The sequence below is a fragment of the Aplysia californica genome, unplaced genomic scaffold (genome assembly GCF_000002075.1).
Source record: "Aplysia californica isolate F4 #8 unplaced genomic scaffold, AplCal3.0 scaffold00247, whole genome shotgun sequence".
Classification (NCBI taxonomy): domain Eukaryota; kingdom Metazoa; phylum Mollusca; class Gastropoda; order Aplysiida; family Aplysiidae; genus Aplysia; species Aplysia californica.
Genome location: NW_004797517.1, coordinates 838234 through 862182, shown reverse-complemented (window position 1 = coordinate 862182; position 23949 = coordinate 838234). Strand labels below are relative to the sequence as shown.

The window sequence follows — 23949 nt, the reverse complement described above, 5'->3', positions numbered from 1 at the left end:
TGTGTGTGTGTGTGTGTGTGTGAGTGTGTGTGTGTGTGTGAGTGTGTGTGTGTGTGTGTCGCGCGCGCAAAATTTTGTGTGTGGACGCATATGTGTTTGCGTGAGAGAGAGAGAGAGAGAGAGAGACAGAGAGAGAGAGAGAGAGACAGAGAGAGAGACAGACAGAGAGAAAGACAGAGAGAAAGACAGAGTGTACTTGGTTGCGCCTGCTATTCCGTATATTTTGTTTGTGGATTTGTGTGTAAATTGTATGTGGTGTCTGCTTAGACGTATCTGTATGTGCGGACATTATGAGACTGAGGGTTCATGTGACGTGTATTTCATACGTGAAAAAAAGTTATATTTTTGGGGGGTATTGTTTCGTTTGTTCCCTTTTCAGTGAAATTGTGGTCGACATTTTGCTCAAGATTTCACCGAGTAGCTCATGTGTGAAAATGAACGGACAGAACAGCTGTTGCTCTAGCAGCCCCGAGCGCGTGATGGAGTAGGGGAGGGAGGGGGAGATTGGGGAATGCTAATGGTTCCTTGTCCTACTTGCGTGTTGTCCCTCCGTTATTTCTGTCTTGGGGATGGTTGGAGGGCGCCACTGGGAGGATCCTACTTTTTTTTCTTTGCTTCTGTAGTTTCTGTCGGTATCGCTTGTTGCGCGCACTAAATGGCCACGTGCTTCTTTACTGATATAAATGACGAATGTTTGTGAATTAATTAATAAATAATTAGACCGCAGATGCTTAAGGGGACTCCGCTCTCCTCTGTGAGGACCAGCTTTGTTGTATCTTTCAGTTTGTCTCTGTACATCAGATCCTCTTCTTTTTTCCCCCGTACCTGCGGGTGGCTGGAGGGCACCACTGGTAAATCTTTCTTCGCTTTGTTGTTTCTGTCCTCTTACTTTTTCCTTCCCCCCCCCCCCCGCGGGGCGGTGCCACTGACTGAAGTGTCTTTAGGCCATTCCCAAAGGAGGGACATATCTCGTTCTAATGCACAGTAGAATTGTAAATGGGCTGATCCAACAATGTCCTGCTCACAACTGCCTGAACTACAACAGGGAATTGCTGCTTTTTCTTTCCTAATCCTTACTATCATCATTTTCCTCTACTTTTGTTTGTTTGTCGCACTCTTGTGACCTGCTATTTCCCGGGTGCATTGATAGTCGAAGCAGACTTTGTGCTGTTGAAGCTAGAGAGGTGAGCAGAGTAAGCCTGATTCCCTGTAAGGACTTCTCTGTTGACATCCACCCCTTGGCACTCATATGACCTTATGCAGTTGCGAACGCCGTAAAAACCTCTACTTAAAAAACAACAACTTTTCCCTTGCACTAAATGGCAATTTTTGAATCTATTATCTTCTCTTTACAAACGAACTATCAGATTTTTATGTTTCTTGTTGTGGGTAGCAAGAGCTTGCGTGAACGGATTAAAAAGAAAAGACATTTTTCAGTCTAGTTTCTTTTTTTTCAAGTTTGATATTGTCAGTGGAGGCGATACTTGAAAACGGGATGTCTATTTTTTTTCTCGTGCCCTGATAACTGAGTGGTTGGTTGGCGGGTGCTCTGGTGTGGTTTGCTTCTTCTTTCCTATCAAACATCTATCGTCCTTATCTCCCCTTCTTCTTTTTTATGTTTGTTACTCGCTTGTAACACCCCTAATCTTCTGGTGCTCATATGACCTTATGCAGTTGCGAGCGCCGTATAACCTCTACTAAAACTAAACTGATAACTGCTGAGGCACTGAAGACTGGCAAACATGGCCATCAAATGGAGGCTCTTGGTTCAAATCCTCATGAAGTTCTAATTATCTCTTATCCATTTACGGTTTTTCCCAGTTTCAGGAAGGGAAAACTTAGAATTGTGCCCAGCAAGGCAATATACCTCATCTTTATGCAAGGTGCAAAGCTGGGACAGAAATGATTGTTGTAGCAGTGGTAGTGGTTGAGGAGTGTTGTTTTCATCTATCATCTCTTAGATCTTTCCCCCTTTTCTTTGTATGTTCCTCTCTAGTAGTAACAACTGGAATCTTCGGCAGTTATATGACCCGTTTGTGTTGCAAGTGCTGTAAAGTTCCTTAAACTAAATGATGTACTTAACTTAATCATTTGTCTATCTAGTGTATACACAACATTTCTGTACTGTGACAGATTTCTGACTGTGGTTTACTCCTTTTGTTCGCTTTTTTTATAAAGTAAATGGTTAGGAAAAAAGTGATTCCAGAATCAGCTACAACCATCAATAATTTCTTAAAAACATATGGTATTTTCGTGTCATCAGGTTGATTAGTGCTTTTATGTTGTCTTGATTCCCTCTATTCCTTGTGCAGCGTTACTGTAGTATTGTGTCTATTTCTGTCTTGTACAGTTCAGCTCTAATCAGAGACGGGGGGGGGGGACCAAGAGCATTCATTGTTCTGCTTGATATGGTTGGATTGTGCCACTATTTCCTTACTTATTTGACTTTCATTGTTACATAACTGTGGCTCAAAGATCAAACAGTGTACCCTCTTCTTGAAAATTAAGACAAAAAAAGACTATTTTACATATATGTGTCATGATGCAGTGGAATCAGGCGCTCGTCAATTTTGGGGCGTATGGGGTTATTGGTGTCATCTTAAAGCCAATCCATTTGCCTTAGTTTTGATGCAAAAAAATTGATTTATCTTGGATACAAGTCAAGGTATTGGCGATTGAAGGAGGTGGGAGTTTCCTGGTTTCAGAGGTAGAATTTTTTTTTTAAATGGCAGCCAAAGTTGAGTTATTTCTTTGCTTGAGAGTCTGTGGAAACTGAAAATTTACATCTTTCATGCCTTTAATCAATGTTTTTCAGTAAAATCCACACAGAAATTTTATGTATTCTTTAACAGGCATTAAAGGTGTTGAGCTAAAAAACAAAAATTAAATAAAAAATTTTCAAACCTGCGGAAAAATGCCTGTTTCTTGACTTTCATTATTTTGACGAGCGCCTGATTTCACCCTGCTGCCTCACATATGCAGTATTTCATTCTTTCATATTTGTTTTGAGAGGAATTCAGGTAAAATTGTAGTTACTTGACTTTTTTTCTTACTTTATTTCTTCAGTTCCAGGGAATATCCACTCTGGTGTGTCCGGCAATGACAGTATTATGGCCACTGGTGTGTTCTCTGCTTCAGAACTGCTGAGAGTGACAAGACGTAAGTTATTATTGTGAGCGCTTCTTTCATTGCAGGTGGTTGGTGGGTGCTCTTTTAGGCTTTGTGCAAGAGGCTCTGGTTTGGTCTTCACTTTGGATTTCTTTGTTACCATCACCCCATACATGGAGCAGTTGCGAGAGCCGTAAAACCTTACTAAAACTAAAAAGATACATGGAGCAGGTGGTTTTTCTTTTTGTTTTTTCTGCATATCTTGCTTTTTCCCTGCACCATATGACCGTTATTATGTCCATGTGTTTCTCTTCACTAAAATTCAGAGCTCAAACCATTCACTGATATGTTCCTAAGGTTATGTGAATATTGTTGTACTCATATAGTGTAAAGTGAATCTCAACAACTTCAGCTACAATGATTAAAACAACTTCGATAGGTACAGGGTGGCTAAAACCAAGAGGACCCACTTAAAACAGGGCTTCCTAAATCTACAAATTTTTCCAGTAGTTACAGATTTTTTACTTGTTCTACTGCCATACCGATAAAGGTTTCAAAACTCTCGGGCTTGGGATGGGTGCCAATAGTACAAGGGACGTCCAGAAAGTAAATAACGTTTTCACATATCTCTGAACTGGGTTAAGATATTCCCAATTTTGCAACACAGTGAGTTAATACTGAACCGGAAAGAGCCCTCAGCTTCCTTCTTGCCGTTGTAAACAACAATCTACAATGCTTGTAAAACATCTCGCCCAGTTTTTTCCCTGCCAGTTTACACAGCCACATTTTGTATCAACATCCTACACCCATTTAAAGCTTCAACATGTCTTCCAAGATTGAAAATTATACTAACAGTGAAATTCAGTCTGTTCAGTCTGTTATTGTTATTTGTTTTCTGACTGCAAAGAGCACGAAGCCTAGCGATATTTAATGCAGTGGGTGAATGTTGAAAGAGGGACGAGAAAATGTGCAATATGAACCCAGGAGTGGGCATCCATCTTTGATTAGTTATGATTTGATAAACAAAGTTGACATTAAGGTATGGTAAAGGAAGACAGGCGTTTTACCCTTTCCTCACTCTCTTCAAACTTTCCTGAGATTTCAAAGTCGCTTCTACATGAAATTGTCACTGACCATTTGGGTTATCGAAAGGTGTGCTCACGCTGGGTACCCAAGCAGCTGACACAAGCGCACAAGGATCAACCGGCTTCCAGCGCATTGACATTCCTGACATGTTACAATGACGAAGGAGATGACTTTCTTACTCATATTGTGATGGAGGATGAAACCTGGTTGCATCACTCCACGCTTAAAAGTGACCAAATGGTCTACACCTAGAGATTTAAATAGTGAACACCTTCCTTGAGTTGATTTAACAATATCAATTTTGCATTAATTTGTTGTCAATGCTCAAATAGTGTCTATTTGAAATAGAATGGTTGATTTTTAAGAAGTTACGAAGTTTTCCGTTTCAGTCAATTTTGGCTGAAATGTTTTGAACAAATGGATTTTTTTTTTTCGTATTGACAAATGTAACGTCCCCATGGTTGAATTTTATTTGTGTGAAGTTTTAATAAAATTGGTTTTAAGATAACCGAGTTATTGCCATTTAAAGGAGTCCTCTTTTTTTTTAGACAGCTGGTAGATGAGCATGTTTTTCCTTATCCTGACTAGGGTCAAAGTCTTAAATGTTATTAACTTTACCACAGATTTCTTTAAAACAGTGCTTAAAATTTTATCAAGCTTATGTAACAACTTATGAGATAGCTGAAAAGCTAAAATAGATTTTGGCTCTTTTTTTTTTTTTCCCATCCAATTTGAAGTTTCAGAGGAGGGGAATTGTTGGGAGGAAATTTAGGTCCTGTCAAAAATGTTAAAGTTATTGATGTAGCCCTGCGAACAACAAATTGCCCCATTTTCTTGCTCTTTATTGTGTTGAGAGTTGGAGGAAGCTGGTATTCCTTTCTTTCTCCGTAGTCTCTACTGTTTCGGTCTATTAGTCCTATTTTTTCCTAGCACTAAATAATAACACCCCCCCCCTCCCCCAGTGGCGCTGCCACTGGCTGAAGTGTCTTTAGGCTATTCCCAAAGGGGGGACATTTCTCGTTAATGCACAGTAGAATTGTAAATGGGCTGATTCATCAATGTCACGCTCATAACTGTGCCTGATCTACAACAGGGAACTGCTGCTTTTTCTTTCGTAATCCTTACTATTGTCATTTTTCCTCTACTTCTTTTGTACGTTTGTCACTCTCTTGTGACCCGCTATTTCCGGGGTGCCTTGATAGTCGAAGCAGACTTTGTGTTGTTGAGGCTAGAGAGGTGAGCAGAGTAAGCCTGATTCCCTATAAGGACTTCTCTGTTGACATCCACCCCTTGACGCTCATATGACCTTATGCAGTTGCGAGCGCTGTAAAACTTCTCCTTAAACAAACATTATAATTTTTAAAAATTTTGTCGATGCGATTCTCTTTCCTTGGCGTTATAACCATGAAATGGTCTTTATTTCTTAGAATGTGATGTCATTTCTAAATTTACTAATAATTCAAGCCCGTACCTTGTACTATTCATGTGTCACTATGACTCTGCCATTATGTCAGACTGGAGTATATGTGTAGGATGTGTTCTTTGTCTGATGTGCCAATCGATGGGTGTCACTAGTAGGTCCAACTCCTTTTCCTTCCGTCAGTTGTTTCTGTCTGTCCGTCCGTCCGTCCGTCCGTCCGTCCGTCTGTCTTACCTTTTTCTAGCACAAAATGACCGTTATTGTGTTGATGTACTTCTCTTTACTCAAACTCAAATCAACAAATTCTCTTGACTTGAACTCAAACCCAAATCTGTTGCATTTTCAGCCTCCATCATGATGACCCCCAATGGGACCCACCCTCTGTTGCCTCACAGCAGAATGGACTCCCCCAGCTACTACAACTACAGCCCTCAGGACCCGCACGGGCCCCCAACAATGGTGCCTATGCACACTGTGGCCATGACTAATGGGCAGCCATCGGCTCTCAGCCCTGCAGGTGACTACCACAACGAACCCACCATAGCTTGCATAAAAAATTATATGTATCGTAATTATTTTTCTCCTCCACGACAATTTAGATTGTTCAGAAGGCCCTGCATATCAAATTCAACCCGAGCTGAGTGGGATACAGCATCCCAGCAGAGAGATGGGTGTATTAGACAGATAACCTCTGCACCCGGGAATTAAACACGTCTGTGGCTAGTGCTCAAATGCGGTTTACTCCTTCTTTCTTATTGAACATTTATCTTCATTATCTCTCCTTCTTTTTTTGTCTTTGTTACTCTCTTGTAACACCTCTGATTTTGAGCACTTTTAGATCTAATTGTGCTTCAAGTTCTGTAAAACTCTTACTAAAAACAAACAAAACATGTGCCTTCTCTGTGCTACAGCTGAGAGCCTTACCATTACACCACAAATGCTATTACATCGTGTATACTGGGGGCAAAGATGTTACAGTCATAAGACAGGCTTTTTCAGCTGTGGAGGTGTGGTTGAATGTGAACATGGGTCAGTAGGGGGATATTTATGGCTACTCTTTTATGCAGTTTGCACAATAATTAAAGAGTTGTCTCTGATTACAGGGCTAAGTCCCCGTATGGAACAAATTCCTATACTCCATTTATTTTGAAATACCAAAAAGACTATGAAAGAGGAAATAAGACTAGAAAAAAATAATGAGTCCTTTTATGTAAAAAGAAAATAGGATCTGAGAAACTCTTACCGAGTCTTTTTATATTTGTTTCAACATTATTACCAAGGATGATGAAGTTTATATGGTTCTTTCCTGTATCATTACACATACAGGCAGAGGAGACCACATTTGAAGTTTTTGGTTCTTCTAAGTCAGTGGGGGCAAAAGTCATAGTTTTGTTGCTGTGGAGAAAGGATCATAATCAATACGTCAATAGGGATAGCAACAAGCTGAAGGTCTGTGCTTGCAAGTGTTCATTAGAAATCATGATCATTGGATGATTGCTTGTTTTTTTCCCTGGCAAAGTGATTGGGTTTCATTGTACAGTGGATTTCCTTTATTTTCAAAATATTTTGCACAATTGGTTACCACATGCTACTTTTTTTCCTTTTGTTGTTTCTGTCTACATGTACTTTCCTACTCTTTCTCCTGCACTAAATGATCATTGGTGTGTCATGTGTTCTCTTTACTCAAACTTACAAACAACATATATGTATTTGCTGTTGCAGGTAACCCACCAAAGAAACTAAAGCGCAACCACATGAATTCCATGTCCTCTGTTGATGATGACGTGGAAAGTGTTGAGAGTGAAGAGAATCTCAGCGGCTACTACACCAAAGCCCCTGGGGGAGGGCTGGCCCCACACTCCTGGCAAGGGGAGCACATGGAACCAGGTGAGAGGACTTTCAGTTTTGGTACTTTTGTCAAATATGCCATCACTTATTATATTGTCCTTCTTTTCCTAGGTTTACCGTTGATTTTGTTGCTTTTATCACACTGGGTTTTAGCTACATGTACTTCTTTGATGCTGTAAGTAAATATTTAAGACTTTCCACAGTACAAGTTCTTTACTTTTTGTATGTTTTCCCATGGTTCTTGAGAAAAACATGATCGGAAGTCAAAGCTATCTTGCATCCAGGAAAATCCCTTTGTAGTATTTGTTGAATTATGTGTCAAACGTCAGCTTTTGATAGATTAAAAAAAAAAACTTATTATCTTTCCAAATGTAGGTGTCGTCACTGTTACAAGGGTATTAAGGCCAATAAGACTAAGAAAATGCTGGTTATTTTGAGTGCTAGTGAATGGTCGATGTTCTGCACTCAGTTGAATTATCTTGTGACTCTTCAAGTGCTTCATATATGTGATGCATCGTGGTGAAATGAGGCGCTCATCCAAATAATGAAATTGAAGAAACTGGCATTTTTCTGCCAGTATTGCAATTTTTATGGATTTTTTTGGTCATTTGGCTGAATACCTTTCATGTCCATTTAAAAACACATTTCTTTTTAGATTTTACTGAAAAACTATGAAGGCACAAAAAATGTTGGAAGTCTTCCAACTTTGGCAGCCATTTTCTCGCTTATTTTACCCCTGAAATAAGGCTTCTTCTTCAATCACAAATATCTCTATTTCTATTCAAGATGGATGGGTCGTTGTTTAATCGAAATAAAACAAACGAACAAGCAATAACTCGACATGGCCAAAACTGAGGAACACCTGATTCCACCACGTTGTAACACAAATGCTTTTGCTGCTACGTTCTTCTCCATTATGTTTCTGACTGGCCTGGACTTTACTTCTTTATTTGTTGAGACTTTTTGCCATTTTTTACCCTTCCATTCTCGAGTTCTACATAAAGGAGGTTTTTATCCGATTTACCATCTTGTGTGTGGCAACGATGTCTGTGTTGCATGAGCAATGTAAATTCGGTTGGAACTCCTAAATCTTTCCTGTAAATCTCTGTTGGTAATCTTGTTACAGTCCTATTCCAAGAATCATTCCAAGGCATGTTGAAGACTTTTACTTCGAGATGGCAATTTTTGATATTGCTTTCTTTAATGTGTAGTTGAATAAGCTCAGCTTGAGATCATGACATTTTTTTGTAGCAGGTTTTGACACTCACAAAGCATTTTATCTGCACACTTCCAGGCATGAGTCATGGTCCATCCATGCACTCCCCTCATATGATGTTGCCAGTCAAACCAAAGCAAGAGCCAGGTTTTGCCCCCGTGTCACCGTCAGGGAGCATGGGTGGTCAACATTCTCGCTCCCTTGCTCCCACCCCGCCGAGACCCATGAGCACTCACACCCCAGGCATGATGTCAGCTGGACCCTCACATTCTCAGCAGCACACGCCACCGGCACCGGGTAATGACAGTGTCAGGGACAAACACCTACGTGATCAGTACATCAACTCTAACACAATTTCCTGTCTGTCTGCTGTCTGTCTCTCTGTCTCTCTGTCTCTGTCTGTCTGTCTGTCTGTCTGTCTGTCTGTCTGTCTGTCTGTCTGTCTGTCTCTCTCTCTCTCTCTCTCTCTCTCTCTCTCTGTGTGTGTGTGTGTGTGTTCTACCACCATACAAATAAATTTGCCAAAACTTACTGAATTTGCGATGGGCGCGCTGACAGTTCGTTTTTAGGGGTTACATATCAGTTCCCTATTGGTGTACTATCATTAGACATGTTTTGATATAGTCTTAATTGGTACAGGCTATGGGTTTTGAAGTCAGCTTGGTGGTTACCCTTCACTCAAATCCACATTTAGTACTGATTGATAGATGCCTTTAAACAACAGTTCATTGTTATTTTGTTTTTAAATCACATTTCGTTTCATCAACACTTATGCACACACACACAATCACAACACACGCAGCACACACACACACATACATACATGCATGTGCGTTTACACCTATTTTAAAATATAATTACATAATATCACTAAAAGCAAGCCCCGCTTGATAGTATGTACATGTACTTGGGTAATGTTCACCTTTTTTTTTTTTACCCTTTTTTTCTTCACCTGACTTTTTGCCAAAATACCTGAAATTTACCCTGAATCTGTCTGAAATTAGAACTTTTAAGTAGGCAGCCCTGGGGCAAGGTGGTGTTGCTGTCTCAAAATGAGCAATTTGTAGACAATTTTACTCTAAATTATTTTTTGTAATGATCCCAAAAGGCAGTGTTTTGGTATAGGGCTGAAATAATGGACCTTGTTATTCCCGGATCAAGATTTTGTTTTAAAATTTTGTTTGTTTGCTGGCCTCAGGACGTTCTATGCAAAGTTATATCCACATTGGTAAATTAATAAATGAGCTAGCATTTTTTTAAACACGAACATACTTAAGTGAATATGCAGTAACACACAAAATACGAACGAACTTACAGTCTTATGCCATCTTTAGCCAGGTGCCCCCCCCCCACCAAGGTGAAGTTAGGAAAGTTCATGTAAAATGACTTGGTCAAGGTCCCAACCAGAGAGTTTACAGTAATACTAGAGAGATGGCACTTCGCCCGGATGCGCGTATCTGGGTCACCAACTGATCGTGGAGAAACGCACGGTAAACAAAACAAACTGCGTCCTTTGTTCAAGGCATTTTCGTTGATCACAGACAAGCATGGCCCCGGTTATCACGAAATCACTGGTGTTCTGCTATAAACTGCACCTATGAAAATAAAAATCTGAGTTCCTTTCAGTTTCCAAAGGATGACGAATATATTTTCATGAATAGAAAAATATAGATCAAAATAATGACATGTGATTGTGGTCCTAACAGACTCACACTCCAAGCACAAACTCGACACACTTCAACTTTTTTATATCAGCTATAAATTTGGTTTTTTTCCCCTGTCTAAATGCTCAAACTGAGCTTGCATTCTACTAGTGAAAAATATGTTACCTGGGTCTGTGAAAAGTTGTCTGAATACAAAGTGCCATCGATTGGTTTTGGTACTTTCTATGTCTGATTATCACTTTTTTGGGGGAGGGGGGATGGGATGGGGGATAGAAGGTGTTACAGATCGTTTTAAACTCTTTATCATTATTGCTTCATGTGCTTTTCCGTAATCTGAAATAGTGAGAATTTAATATAATGTGTGAGTGTGTGTGTGTGTGAGAGAGAGACAGACAGACAGAAACAAAGAAACAGACGGAGAAACAGATTGACAGACAGACATATAGACAGAGAGAGAGAGATAGAGAGAGAGGGGAGAAAGAGAGACGTACAGAGAAAGGGAGACAGAGAGAGAGAAAGAGAGAGAGAGAGAGAGACAGACAAACAGACAGTCAGACAGACAAATAGACAAAGGGAGAGAAGGGGGAGAAGAAGAGATAGGGAAAGAGAAAGAGAGACAGACAGACCAAACAGACAGACAGACAAACAGAGACATAGACAGAGCGAGAAGGGGTGAAAAAAGAGAAAGAGAGAGAGAGGCAGACAGACAGACAGAAACAGAGAAAGAGATTGACAGACAGACATATAGACAGAGCGAGAGAGGGGAGAAAGAGAGACAGAGAAAGAGGGAGAGAGAGACAGACAGACAGACAGAAACAAAGAAAGAGACGGAAAAACAGATTGACAGACATATAGACAGAGAGAGAGAGGGGAGAGAAAGAGAGATGTACAGAGAAAGGGAGACAGAGAGAGAGAGAGAGAAAGAGAGACAGACAGACAGACTGTCAGACAGACAAATAGACAGAGCGAGAGAAGGGGAAGAAGAAAGAGACAGGGAAAGAGAAAGAGAGACAGACAGACAGACAAAGCAGACAGACAGACAAACATAGACAGAGACAGAGCGAGAGGGGGTGAAAAAAGAGAAATAGAGAAAGAAAGAAAGAAAGAGAGAGAGAGACAGACAGACAGACAGACAGACAAACAGAAACAGAGAAAGAGACAGACAGACAGAGTGGGGAGAAAGAGAGACGTGGAGAGAGAAAAAGAGACAGGGAGAGAAAAAAAAGACAGACAGACAGACCGACCGACAGAGAGGGAGAGAGAGATGAAAGAGGGACACTGGAGCACGAGTAGATTTACTGAAAATTAAACCCGATTATTCCTTTAATTACGGGGATATTGGTTGTTTTTTTTCCAGATCTATAGAGACGAAGTAATGTATCTGTGTCTATTTGTTTATTAGAATGTATGTTAAGCCAAAAACAACTCTGAAGCCTACAGTTTATGGCCAAGGGAGGCAGGCGGTTTCCTAAAATATGTGATAGAATTTACAGGCCTCCTTCTTTGTTAAAGGTAACTTAGTGAGCTAACTAAAGTACTACATTTTCTCGTGACATGACAGCATCCCTGAGCATCGCCATAGCAGCGATCACCGCGCGTAAGTGTTTTCGCGCCGGGCGATACGCGAAACAATGCACTGTTGTTATGGAGTGTCACCTCTCTATTACTGTAAACCCTCTCTGGTCCCAACGCTGGGCCTTTTATGGTGCACAAAACCCATGATTATGATTCTGACAGCCTAAGACCCCTACACAACCGATGACTTCAACTTGATTCTTATAGCATCAATGATTTTTTACTTTTGATCGCTAAGTTTTGCTGTCTAGTGGTATTACTGTCAATCTTCATCTTGTTCTTGAGAACTAAATATGTCTCTGAGGGTGGTGAGCAGATGGTCTGGTGTTATCTGCTCCTTCTTTCCTGTCAAACATAGTACACTCTCATGTAATATTTCTAATCTTTGGCACTTGTATTACCTACTTGTGTTGCAAGTGCCTTTGAACTCTCATTTAAACGAAACTAAAATTAAATGTGTTTCTGTTAAATTAAAATCAACAAAAGGACAAAACAACATGAATTGTAAGTACTCGCATTGAGTTTTGTGTAAGTGCTGGGGGCTTTTTGTTGTTATAATCATTCCTGGTTTTTTTAAGTTCTTGTTACCTTCAAAGTGGTATGTTGCCCAATACTCAGGAAGCAAAGATGAATCAGCAGCCAGAAAATTTGTGTTAAGATCTCCGAAGTAAAGGATTGTAATATCTTCTGCTTTGTAAGCTGATGACATAGTGCAGTGTGTTTGTATCCCTCCCTGTCCAGGTATGAACCAAGCTATGGTGATGGCTCAACAGGGCTTGAAATACGAGACTCAACAGAACAATGACACCTTCTCGGACTTTGTCACACTGGTTTGCCAAGAGGCTCAGAATTCTCAGAACCATGTAAGATTTTTATGCCTTAATTTTGGAGGTTTCAACTATTATTTAGGAATTATACTATGTTTTGCAATTTTGTATTTCCATTATTGGCTGAAGATTTTATTACACTTGTCGGCTGCAAGAATATTGTTAAAAGAATGTACATTTTTAGACTGGCTTTGTACTCGTATTATCATTGTAAATACAAAACAAAGGTTCAAAATTTGATTATTTATGCTCATTGTACCTTTTATTGAGGCTTAATCGGAAGCAGATTTATTTAACTCGTGTTTCTTTTCTAGTCAGGACAGCACTCTCCACCAATCCGCAGCCCGACGCGCCTGCCTCAGTTTTTCTCCCCGGGCATGCTGCCCCCACCACCACCTCCCCCGCCGAACCTGGCTCGTCCAGTTGCCATTTTACAGACGTCTGATGGGCATGCCATTCTGAGCAGTCAGGTGGCTACTTCTGCTGCAGGTGAGGGGAAACTGGTAGAGGGTTGAGGTTAGACTTTGTCAGTAGCTCATGGGATCTTTTTATATAAAAAACTGGAAGATCATTTTTATCAAAGATGGATTTCTCAGCTCTTAATGTATGTTCGTATGGACATACATTAGTAAAGGAATGAAAACTGCTCTTTTGTTTCCTAATAACAAAGAGTGAATTTTGTAACACATTGGGGTCCTTTCAGTGGCATCATGTCCACAAGGTTTTCTTTGGTTTTGTATGAGCTTACCAAATACAAGTAGATGTCAAAAGCAGATTCCACTCTGTAGGGTTTAACTCTTCTTGTCTGTGGAGGATTTTCGTTCTGACTGAAGCCTCCCAGGGACTGATCCTATACAGCAGTAGGGTGGGTTACAGAAGTCTATATAAACTTTCAATCTACTAGGCCCACATTAAAACTTTTGGTATGTTTGTGTTCAGAAATGAAAGTTGCATTTATTGGTGTTCATTTTAGATACCTTTATTGAAGAATAAAAATAGACTATTGAAGTAAATGGCCATTAGCACAAAGAAAAGTTGCAATATTACATAACACTGTTCACACAAATATGGGTGTAACTGTATAAAACTTTAACACAGAGCCAAAGTAAAAGAAGCAAAAATGTTGAAAAACATTCTAGGATTACATCTATGGTGGCTGTAGCTACTATGAAGCCCATCCTTTTGAAATACACCAAAATAAAAAAATGTATCAGAACCCACATCCGGCATGAAAAGTGTAAATACAGCTAGATCTAGATCTAGATTTCTATATATAGGCCTACACACTTTGTTTTACAATAAATCAAAGGCTTACATTTATAGTTTTGTTTGAACATACCTAAATATGAAAACTGTGTCTTTATGCACAATTTCAAAGTAATTTTTAGTAATTCTTTGAAGTTTCCAGGTGTAAGATGAGGTGTACAATAACCATATATATATAAAAGTCACATTCACATAGAATAGGCCTACATATTACGATGAACTAACCTGAATAGAGCCTCAACAAGATCCGATATCTAGATTTAGATCTAGATTTATAATATCCAAATGGAATGAAAATTTGTCTCTGTATAATCCAACAAGAAAACTGTCACTGTAATTATTTCAGGAGCAATCTTCAGCCACGGTAATCTCCCTAACCAACACAAACAAATTAGACACAGAAAATCAGCTGTTTGGAAACGAACCATCAAATCTAGCTTACGCGCGCCGGCACAAACGCTACAAAATGAAAGTACAAACAGAAAAAGACATATTTTTGGCATTTGCGACCATAATTTCAGTTGATGTCGTGAAATATTACTTTCGTGTGTATTTAATGAAGACTAGTGTAGCAAGCCGTTGTGAGCGGCTCGCCGGCCAAACCCACTTCACGTCGAGCCGCTCCCACCGGCTCACCGGACATGAAAAGTTAAGGAGTCTTTCTGGTAGGTCAGATGAGAGATGGAAAGATCGGCACACAAGAGATGGACCCCAAAAGCTGGTGTGGAGAAAAGATTTTGCCCTTCTGCAAGAGGTTGCTTTTGAGCATGCAAGTAGCATCAATTCTCAGTTGTTGATAAATTGTCTCAATAAACCAAGAGTTGTAGGGTTGGAGTATGGATGGAACGCCCTCTTCACTAAAATATGTCAATTCATTGGACCACTGCAAGCGTCGTAGACTAATGATTTTGTAAAAATCGGAATTGTTATGCTTACATTTTATGGATGGTTAGGGAGAATTGTGGAGCTATCTGTTCCTTTTCATGAGTGCTATTATTGTCCTAAAATATGTTTGTGGCCAAGTGAAACCATAGTTGTGACGACTTACAAAGCACGACTATGTGACTACCTCGAATGTAAAAAAAACCCTCCCATTATGCACATCAATAAGGAATGAATCTGTATGTAAAATATAAATAATGCTGCTTATTTATTAAGTACAGGGTGTTTTTTTAAAAAAGGACCCACTTAAAGGGTAATAACTCGGTCATCTCTGCACTAATTTAAAAAAAAATTAGAACAAATAAAATTCTACCATGAGGATGTCAAGCTTGTGAACATGAAGAAAATCAATGTATTCGAGAAAGATCAAGTTTTAAGAATTTCAACCAAAATTGGGTAAAATGCAACATTTTACTTTTTATAAACCTTCAGCTACAGGGGCGTAATCAGCCTGTTATTGTTTCAGGACAAGGACAGTAAAACCCCAACAGTGACCTAAGACAGATATCTTAACGTACAGAGAAAGTTTTGTAGAAGTTTGGGGAGAATGTGTTATGTTGTACAGGCCTGGGTCTTGTGGAATGGGACCACAACCCTCACATCAACCCTGATATGGTTGCAAGAAAGTTTGGGGAATGCCATATAAGCTGAAAATTTACAAATGAATGGTTGTCACATTTCCCCCAACTTGGGCCCCTTCAATTATATTACCTTTGGGGTTTTTTGACAGGGAGAGAGTGTATGGAAACAACCCACAAATAATTGAACAGTTGAAACTCAATGTTGAACAGGACGTCCAAAGAATTGACCCAGAATCATGTCACAGGGTTTAAAAAAAATTCCAGTAGCATATTGAAGCTTGTATGGAAAGAATTGGTCTACATTTGGAGATTTAAATGGCGAACACCTTCCTTTAGTTTATTTAACAATATCAGTTTTGTTTAACTTGTTCTTCAGTGCAGAAATACAATTGAACCTGGGTAAAACGGCCACCCATTGTGGAGGAGAAAAGTGGCCGTATAACACAGGTGGCCGTATTAGGCAGGACGGACCAAAATGAAGAAAGCAAACCATTCCCATTTTTTTTTTTTCGTATTGACAGATGTAAGGTCCCCAAATAGTTGAATTTTATTTCGGCAAAGTTTTATTGAAAATGGTTCACAGTTAACGAGGGTTATTCAATATCGGATGTTATGATTCAAAAGTACAAATATACAGGAATGTATGTAAATAACTGCAAATTTTCACTATTTTCCAGTTCTATGTTCATTTATGGTTATTTTGATGTATCATTTTACTAGGTTCAAACATATTTTTTGAGTTTCACTAAAGATTATTAATTTTTTATTTTGAAATTTTATCCGCATCAAATCAAAATTGTGTTGCATAATCGCCTCTTACAGGAACCAAAGTTGAAAAATACACAAATAAATGTTACAGATGTATTTGCAAAATCATACTGAAAATTTTGATATAATATGTTGATATTTTTATTTGAATTTGTGGCCCCCAAAGACCTTTGAACTGCGCACTAGTCACCATCTCATTCCGCTCTCCCGAAAAAAATTTGTCCACAAGCCGAAAATAATGCGTAACGAATGAGTTAAGTGGGTCCTCTTTTTTTTTTGCTTAGACTTGACACCTGATAACTTGCTGCCAGTCTTGACCCAGATCAGTGTACTCGTCTGAAAAAAGTTAACTTCTCGGTATCCTTTAATGTCAGAATACTGAAAATTAGCGTATTTCAGCAGGAGATGTTGATCTTTACAGGGCAGAAAAAATAGAGACTCACTGTTATTTTGTTCTTGTTTTACAGATGTTTTAAAAAATGACAATTTTATCGTGCTGTTTTTTTTTTTACTTCCTATTCAAGCACAATATTTTTGCTGTTTTTCATGAGTGCAGCTATGTCAGTCATGCACAAAAAATGTAACAAAACAAAAAACAACTGAATAAGTAAGTGTATTATTGCCAGGGGTACAGATAGTAAATTATGAGTGATGTCATATTGTGCAGATGCACTGGTCATAGGCATGTCTCTTGCAATTTCAATTCGGATTTTTATGTTACTTGATGGGGTCCCTGAAGCTGATCTAGAGGAAATTTTACATAGACAAAAAATTTTTATGACTAGATTTATTACTATTTTGGGCCAGGAACCCGGCGGGTGTTTGAATTCACTGTTGAGAAAGCCACCACCTGATTAAACCATTGTCACTAGATCTGCTGTTTCAACGAGTGATCTACTTCATCTTCTCATTTCAAACATCCGATGAGAGCCACTAGCGTTATTGCACTTCGTTATTGGTATCAGAATTCATTTGATCAAATGGATTCATTAATCTGAAAAATGTTATGAGCTGTTTCAATTTACTTCGGCTTCAGCATCACGCAGGCTACATGCTGTCGATCTCCAATCAGCATACACTCAAACAAAACCCAAAATAGCACAAAAGGAATTCCTGCTTAGAAAATTGTCAGGATTTCAAGGGAAATCATTCTAATGAAGTGAATCTGCTCTGAGTGATCAAAGGCATGTTACTCTAGTAATTGTGCTAAGAGAGGAAAATTTGCTGTCATTGCATTGAGCAGTGGGCTCAACCGACTGACTCAAGTGCTGTCATGACGGTGAGTGAGTTAAATTCATTCCAGTTGTAAGAGTTTATTTACTTGGGTTAAACTATTTTTCCGGTCATGATTTCTTTCTCTCACCAATAAAACTACAAACTGAAAAAAAAAAATCCATAAAAAAAAACAACTAAGGACAATTGTCCAGACTTTGCCTAACAATGTTCATCATGAAACTGAAATTTGATGCTCTGTTTTCTAGCCGGAGACTATAATTATAGGAAGACTATGAAGTGTGTCAAGATTTACTGCAGTGCAGGATTTACCTCAGCATCTGTTCCTTTTGTCTCATTCGTGTTTTTTGTCGGGTTTGATTAAGAGGATGTGTAAATTATGAAGAGTTCCCCGAAGCTTTTTCGTATGGGTGGTGGGAAGGTGCAAGTGGTTGGGCCTACTTCTTTTCTTTCCCTTGGTTCTTTCTGTCTGTCTTACTTTTCCCCCTGCATTAAATGACCATTGTTGTGTCGATGTGCACCTTTTTACAGACAGACAAACAAAGCTTTATTGTGCCAAAATACTTGTCAATTGAGGTGTGTTCTCATGTGCTTTGTATGTGTATGTCCCCAGGGAGCAGCAATGGTTTGGCTCAGGGCAGTGTGTCCAGCTCCCCAAGCACACCCCCTGTGAGTCGTACAGTCATGTCTAGTCCCTTTACCCTGCTGTCTCGATCTGAGCATGCCTTCACTCACATACACCCTCAGGTGAGCTTGCCTGGCAACTGCATGTGTCCACTACTGGAAACAGAAGCTCCTTGATCTTGTGACTGTTTTGGGCTAGGTCTTTTACAGAACTGAATGCATTATTGTTAAACTGGGCTCTTTTGGTCAGGAAAACTAGAGTGAAGCAGACAATTTGTCTGTTGTTAAAATTTAATTCACTTTCATAATTGGCTGCAATAAGTTACTTTAAGGGAACTCTTGGTTTCACTGAGAATATCTTAAACCTTTATCCCAAGTTATGGTGTTTAAAGAATGTGCACTTACTATTGTTCAGCCACAGGGAATATTGTTTGAATTTTGATCAGAACATGATAATATTTTATTAGAAAGAACTTGTTTTATGGCCCTTTGCAAAAGCAAACGGGGTAGAAGTTTGGAAAGACTCCGGAAACCTTTTGGGGAAATCATCTTATGCTCTCCATGCTCACTGAAAAGTCAGATAATAGCAGCATTGTGTGTTGAAGTGTAATGACCATTCCTACACACAAACTTTAAAAACAAACCAAGAGGTCGATTTTTTTAAATGTTGAAATTAGATGTCTAAATAAAACTGACTGTCATTGTAGAGGTGTTTTCATAGTGATCAGATATTTTACAGAGTATATATGTTTTTATCTTTAGACTTTTTCTGTCTCGATAACGATTGCTTCTTGCACTTGTAATTAGGGATGTGGAGGGATGAGAGTAAATGGATTTGAACTTGTATTGAAATTTCTAGTTCTCAAGCTTCCATTTTTGTACGAGCAGGGCTGTAACTAGCGTAATGATTCCCAGTAGTGGACTTGTGATGATGGTAATATTGCTTGCAATTTGTATTAAAGAAGAAAAAAAGTGGAAATTTAGTCCCTGTATTTTTTATTTTCAAAATTTAACTTATGAACTAGTCACTCCTGGTAATATTTTACTTAAATCTGCACAAGTACCATCATCACTCTTTGCCTTTGTGTGTACCTTTGTTTGCGAACATTGACCCTGACCTGTCACCCTTTTGTTTTGGTTAAAAGAAAAAAATGAGGTTTTCCTCATAATTATGATATTTACGAATGCATTGTCAGTGTATGCTTTGTTTTACTTTTTTTTAAATTGGCTTGCTGATTATAACCATCCACAATTAATTAAAATTATGGTGGTTGCTTTCTTGTGTACATTGAAATTTGATATTGATATCCCCTCTATGTTTTATCTCAATGTTTTTTCTTTAGCATGCCAGACATGACATTTTCTGCCTTTTTGCCATATATATGGCGTTGGATTTGCAGTCTTATCTTTTAGTGTTTTCCATGTTCTGTTCCTGATTGTCTGTTTATGCAAAGTGAATTGCTTTCAACCTAAACCTGTTGGACTGTGCTGTTTCTTGATCTAGCTCTTCTTATTGTCAAGTTGTCAGCTTCATGAAGCATGTCTTTTTTCTAAAATGGAGACTTCACTCTAAAGCTTGTAAAATCATTGTATCTCTTCACAATTATGTTTTGCCAAACATATTTTCACTTACTGTCAGTGTTTTTAAAGAATATTTTTCTTTTTCTTTTTCTTTTTTTAATGACAAAATTAATGCTTACTACAGTGGAGTCCACTTATAACGAGTCCTGAAACAATGAGAAGTCTTATAAAGACACTATTCTAAAACCCCGTTTTTTCTCCTTCTTTATCTTTGTAAATAAAATACTGCTATTGCGCAATCAAACCGCCATGCAAGTTGGTTTTAACGGAATATTGCTGCTGCTGTGCACAGCGCACAGACCAGTTAAACATATTGTAAAACCTTGCTAGTTGAGAAAGTTGTTGGTGATCCAAGGAAACAAAGAATGGGAGAGCCCACGCGAACCAACAATGAAGGCCGGGGCGAATGAGTGGGGAGGGTGTGGCATGCGCAGACAAGCAGAATGCATCGCGTGATAAGCCTGCCCAGTCTAGATTATCTAGGCATACCATGCCTCTCACTACTCTGGTGCGGGATGGAGAGGTCACAATGCTGTGATAGATGGAGTGAATGTGTGACGTGCGCAAGCAGACGCAACGCACCACAGGGTGTGGTGAGGTGGGGGACAACACAACGGACGAGTTACCCTAGAGCCAGAGCCCCTTCTTTCTGATCGCCAACGCCGAGCTGTCAACATTGCTAGTGCTAGAAAAAGAAACCTAATTCGATTTTTGATCAAGTAAGACCTAGAGATCATGTTGAACAAATCATCATCAGGGGAAATAGAAAAAGGAATAAACAGAATGCCAAACTCATAGATTAGGCCTACTTTACTATTTCCCTTGAATTTATTACTGGATCCCTTATAACGAGAATCCTGCTATAACTGACCTTTCGCACCAGTCCCCTCCCTCTCGTTATAACAGGATTCCACTGTATTTTTTAAAAAATTTTTTTCCAATGCTTCCTACCATTTCTTATGAAGTTCTTATGAAGTCTCAGATTGCTCGATTCTTCAAATGTGACGGAGTTGCTTTGTGACCTTGTCACTTAATGTTTCCTTCTCAAAAGTTATTGTGCTTGAAGCTATACTTTACAAAGGGTTGTAATATTCACCCATGGAACTTTGGTAATCTGTGAAGGCGGGAGAACATTATGCAAGTTTTGAGTTGCAAAAGTAATTTGATCAGTTGTTCTTATCCATTTTTCGTTGTTTTTAGAAGTGTTTGGGGTTTATAATATTGTAGGTGAGTTTGAAGATGAAAATGTGACTCCAGTTCTTTTTGGAGTTGACAGTATTTTTACACCTTGCGTTTTAAAGCTATTTCTTTAATTGGTTTTTAAGATTTATCGTGTTGATGTGTCTAGTTGAGTGTGCTGTTGTTAATCCACTTTTTATTTTGAAGCTGCAATTATCAAAGCCCTTGTGTTTCACTGTGTACCCCAGGGTGTTAAACTCTATGTTAACATCATGATGAACATGTGTGATATGACAGTAACAGTGCGCCAGGCCCAAGAAGTCCGTTGCAGTCGCTCTCCTGGCTGGGTGACCAGATGGGGTATTTTGTACTGCTGGCTGTGTGACTGCAAAGTGTTAAGCTAAAAAAAAGTAAAAAAGTGCTGGTTTCTTTTCATGGATTCTTGAACAGCAGTCATAACTGTCTACACAATCTGGGGCAATTTCTGTGTCCAGAAACTCTTGCCAGAGGCTTCATGTTGGTTGGAGTCAAATACTAGTTTTTTTTGTATCTTTAACTTCAGTCCTGTTAACTGCCTGCACAAACTGCTGACTGCAGAAGAATTGCTTTTTGAAAATATGACATTGCCTAATGCAAGTGTAGCCCTTTGGAAAAGTTAAGACGTCACCTTTTTAAAAGATTCTTTGCTTACTGATTTGTCTCAGAAGTGATTGATGGGCGTTCTGGTGCGATCAATACGATCTATGCTTTTTCATTTATCTTAGTGTCCAGAAGATTGTTTTGCTGGCTTGCCATAGACTCTCAATGACAGCGGCTTTTTCCTCTTTTTGATGTCAGTGGTTTTTATTCTTAACAATGACAGCTAGATACTTTTTGGTCTGGGCATTTTTGTCCTTTATTTTGGGGGAAAAAATAAGCACGCTTACCAGTCCTGTGACAAGTAAATATTCTGTCTTTGTGTCCTATCTAAAACTCTTTCCACATCTTCCCTTTTAGAATTTGGGAATCCACTGCTGGTTTTTGGCTATTATAAAAGTCGTGTTGAACACCACAATGAAATATGCCATCACAGAACAAATGATTGAAGTTTATGCCTTCATGTGGCATTTGGAAGTCTTTGCCTACCACCAAATCTTCACTCGTACTTTGTATTCCCTGTCAGGTCTTTACCTACTCAAGTATCAGTCCAGTTAATGCCATTAGTGGTGTGATCAGCCCTACCACCCTGAGTCTGATTGCGTCGCCCATAGCAACGCCACGAACGACCCCTCGGTCTACTCCAATTAATTTCAACTCACGTTGGGGGAACCTGTCGATGGATGAGAACATGGACTACTCTATGCTGGCCAACATCATGCCCACTGTCAACACTGATGAGGCTCTGTTGGGGGAAGGTGAGCTTCAATAAAAAATTTGTTCAATGTGGAAGAAAAGTTTTGTGTTCTCGTCTCCTCTCCTCTAAAATGTTTCATCTCTTCTGCAGGTCATGCTTTGAATCAGAAAGCATATCTTAAGTTTCAAAGACTAACGTGCCTTGTATGTTTAACACTTGGTAAACTTCTGCTTGATATATGCTCAGATGAGTTTGTGTCTACTTGAGCAGTCTGACTGACGTTTATCATCATGTCTAAGCAATTTTTACTTCAAATACTCATGCATAAATTCCATTAAATGCCAGTTTATAGATAGATTATGTGGGCGTGGCTGATGGAGAGAGAAAGCAACAAGGAAGTTTTGCCAGGCTTTATTCAGAAAATTATTTAGCTGGGTATGATGAATTGTTAACACTGCGGAACTTGTCTGAGCTGAGGCAAGAAAGACTCGTGGTAATCCATATTAAAGGACATGCTCATGTAAGGCGCTGGAAAGCTGTTGTTAAAAGCGCAATCAGTTCCAGCAGTGTCCCTGTAACCTTTACTAAATGGCTTGTATTTTGCACTGAGTAACGTGTCTTTGGGTTGGGTTTTTTTTTAGTCTCTTTGGTGGGGGCAATAGGGAACCCTGCTACATGCACCAGTCACATTTCTAGCCAAACAGCATTTGCAGCAGTTTTTCTCAGAGCATACTTACAGGCCTGTTCTTGTTCCTGTTCAGTCATTTTTAGAAGTGACTTCGCAATGCGTACTGGGAGTGTAGACTGTGAAGATAATCCATTCTTCTGTCAATGTAAAGTAAAAAACAACAAATGCTTTTATCCTTCCTCATGGATGGCAAAAGCATAACTCATAAAAGCATATTTATGATCATTAGTTTACATGACATAATACACAATATCACATGAATAAAGACAATCAACACACTATCGCTGTTCTTCTTTGTGCAGAGTTCAGATTCTGAATATTATTTCACTTACATGTGTTTGACAATATTGCGAGCCTGAGCTCACTAACTACAAGATCACTGGAGTATATTTCACGTCTGGCTTAGTCTGACGGCACCAAAACAGTATTCATATCCATGTTTCCTTGTCCCTGCTTTCCTCTATCTTTTTTAAACTATCATCACTACCCTTCCTGTCTCTGGTTACTCAATTTTAAGCTTTCTTCATGTTTTGTGTCCAAAGGGAAAAATATATCTTATTATGACCTAGAACATTTTTTTAGGTGTTTTGCCACGGGAGATGGAGTCCAAGGGCTAGTGGATGATCAACTGACTATAGAGCATTATTTTAATAAAAGATGATTAAAGAAAGGAAAGTTGTTTGTTCTTTAAGATGCAAGTTTAGAAATTAATGATTTCATGAAAGGAAAACACTGAGAGCCAAATCACTGTATGTTGTTTTATTTGTCGTCCCATTGAATCATGGGTAGATTCATTGATCTCATGATCTAGGTATCATCTGTTTTTCTTAAACGAGTATCTGTCATTACATATTGCGATGGGGTTTACCCTTAAATGGAAGGCAGCCAGTCATCTGTGAGGATGACTGCTTCTGACAATTTGCCAAAGCTTTTACTTATCAGAATTGTTCATTCGTTTAACCAGGTCAAATAGTTATTTTGCCTCTAAACGAAGTCTGGTCTGTAATGTC

At 39.0% G+C, this 23949-nt stretch overlaps 1 protein-coding gene across 3 annotated transcripts in view; it reads left to right on the top strand.

The window, feature by feature from the left end:
- LOC101850179 (nuclear factor 1 X-type) overlaps positions 1-23949 on the top strand; it is a 67124-nt gene that overhangs the window by 36070 nt on the left and 7105 nt on the right. For 2 of the 3 annotated variants that reach the window (XM_005100446.3, XM_005100445.3), the window contains 8 exons: positions 3067-3159; positions 5961-6131; positions 7337-7501; positions 8757-8975; positions 12659-12780; positions 13059-13233; positions 18148-18281; positions 22081-22312. In XM_005100446.3, the coding sequence (XP_005100503.1) occupies positions 3067-3159; positions 5961-6131; positions 7337-7501; positions 8757-8975; positions 12659-12780; positions 13059-13233; positions 18148-18281; positions 22081-22312 (1311 nt within the window). The remainder of the gene's footprint in view (positions 1-3066; positions 3160-5960; positions 6132-7336; positions 7502-8756; positions 8976-12658; positions 12781-13058; positions 13234-18147; positions 18282-22080; positions 22313-23949) is intronic. The other variant, XM_005100447.3, reaches the window with a different exon arrangement.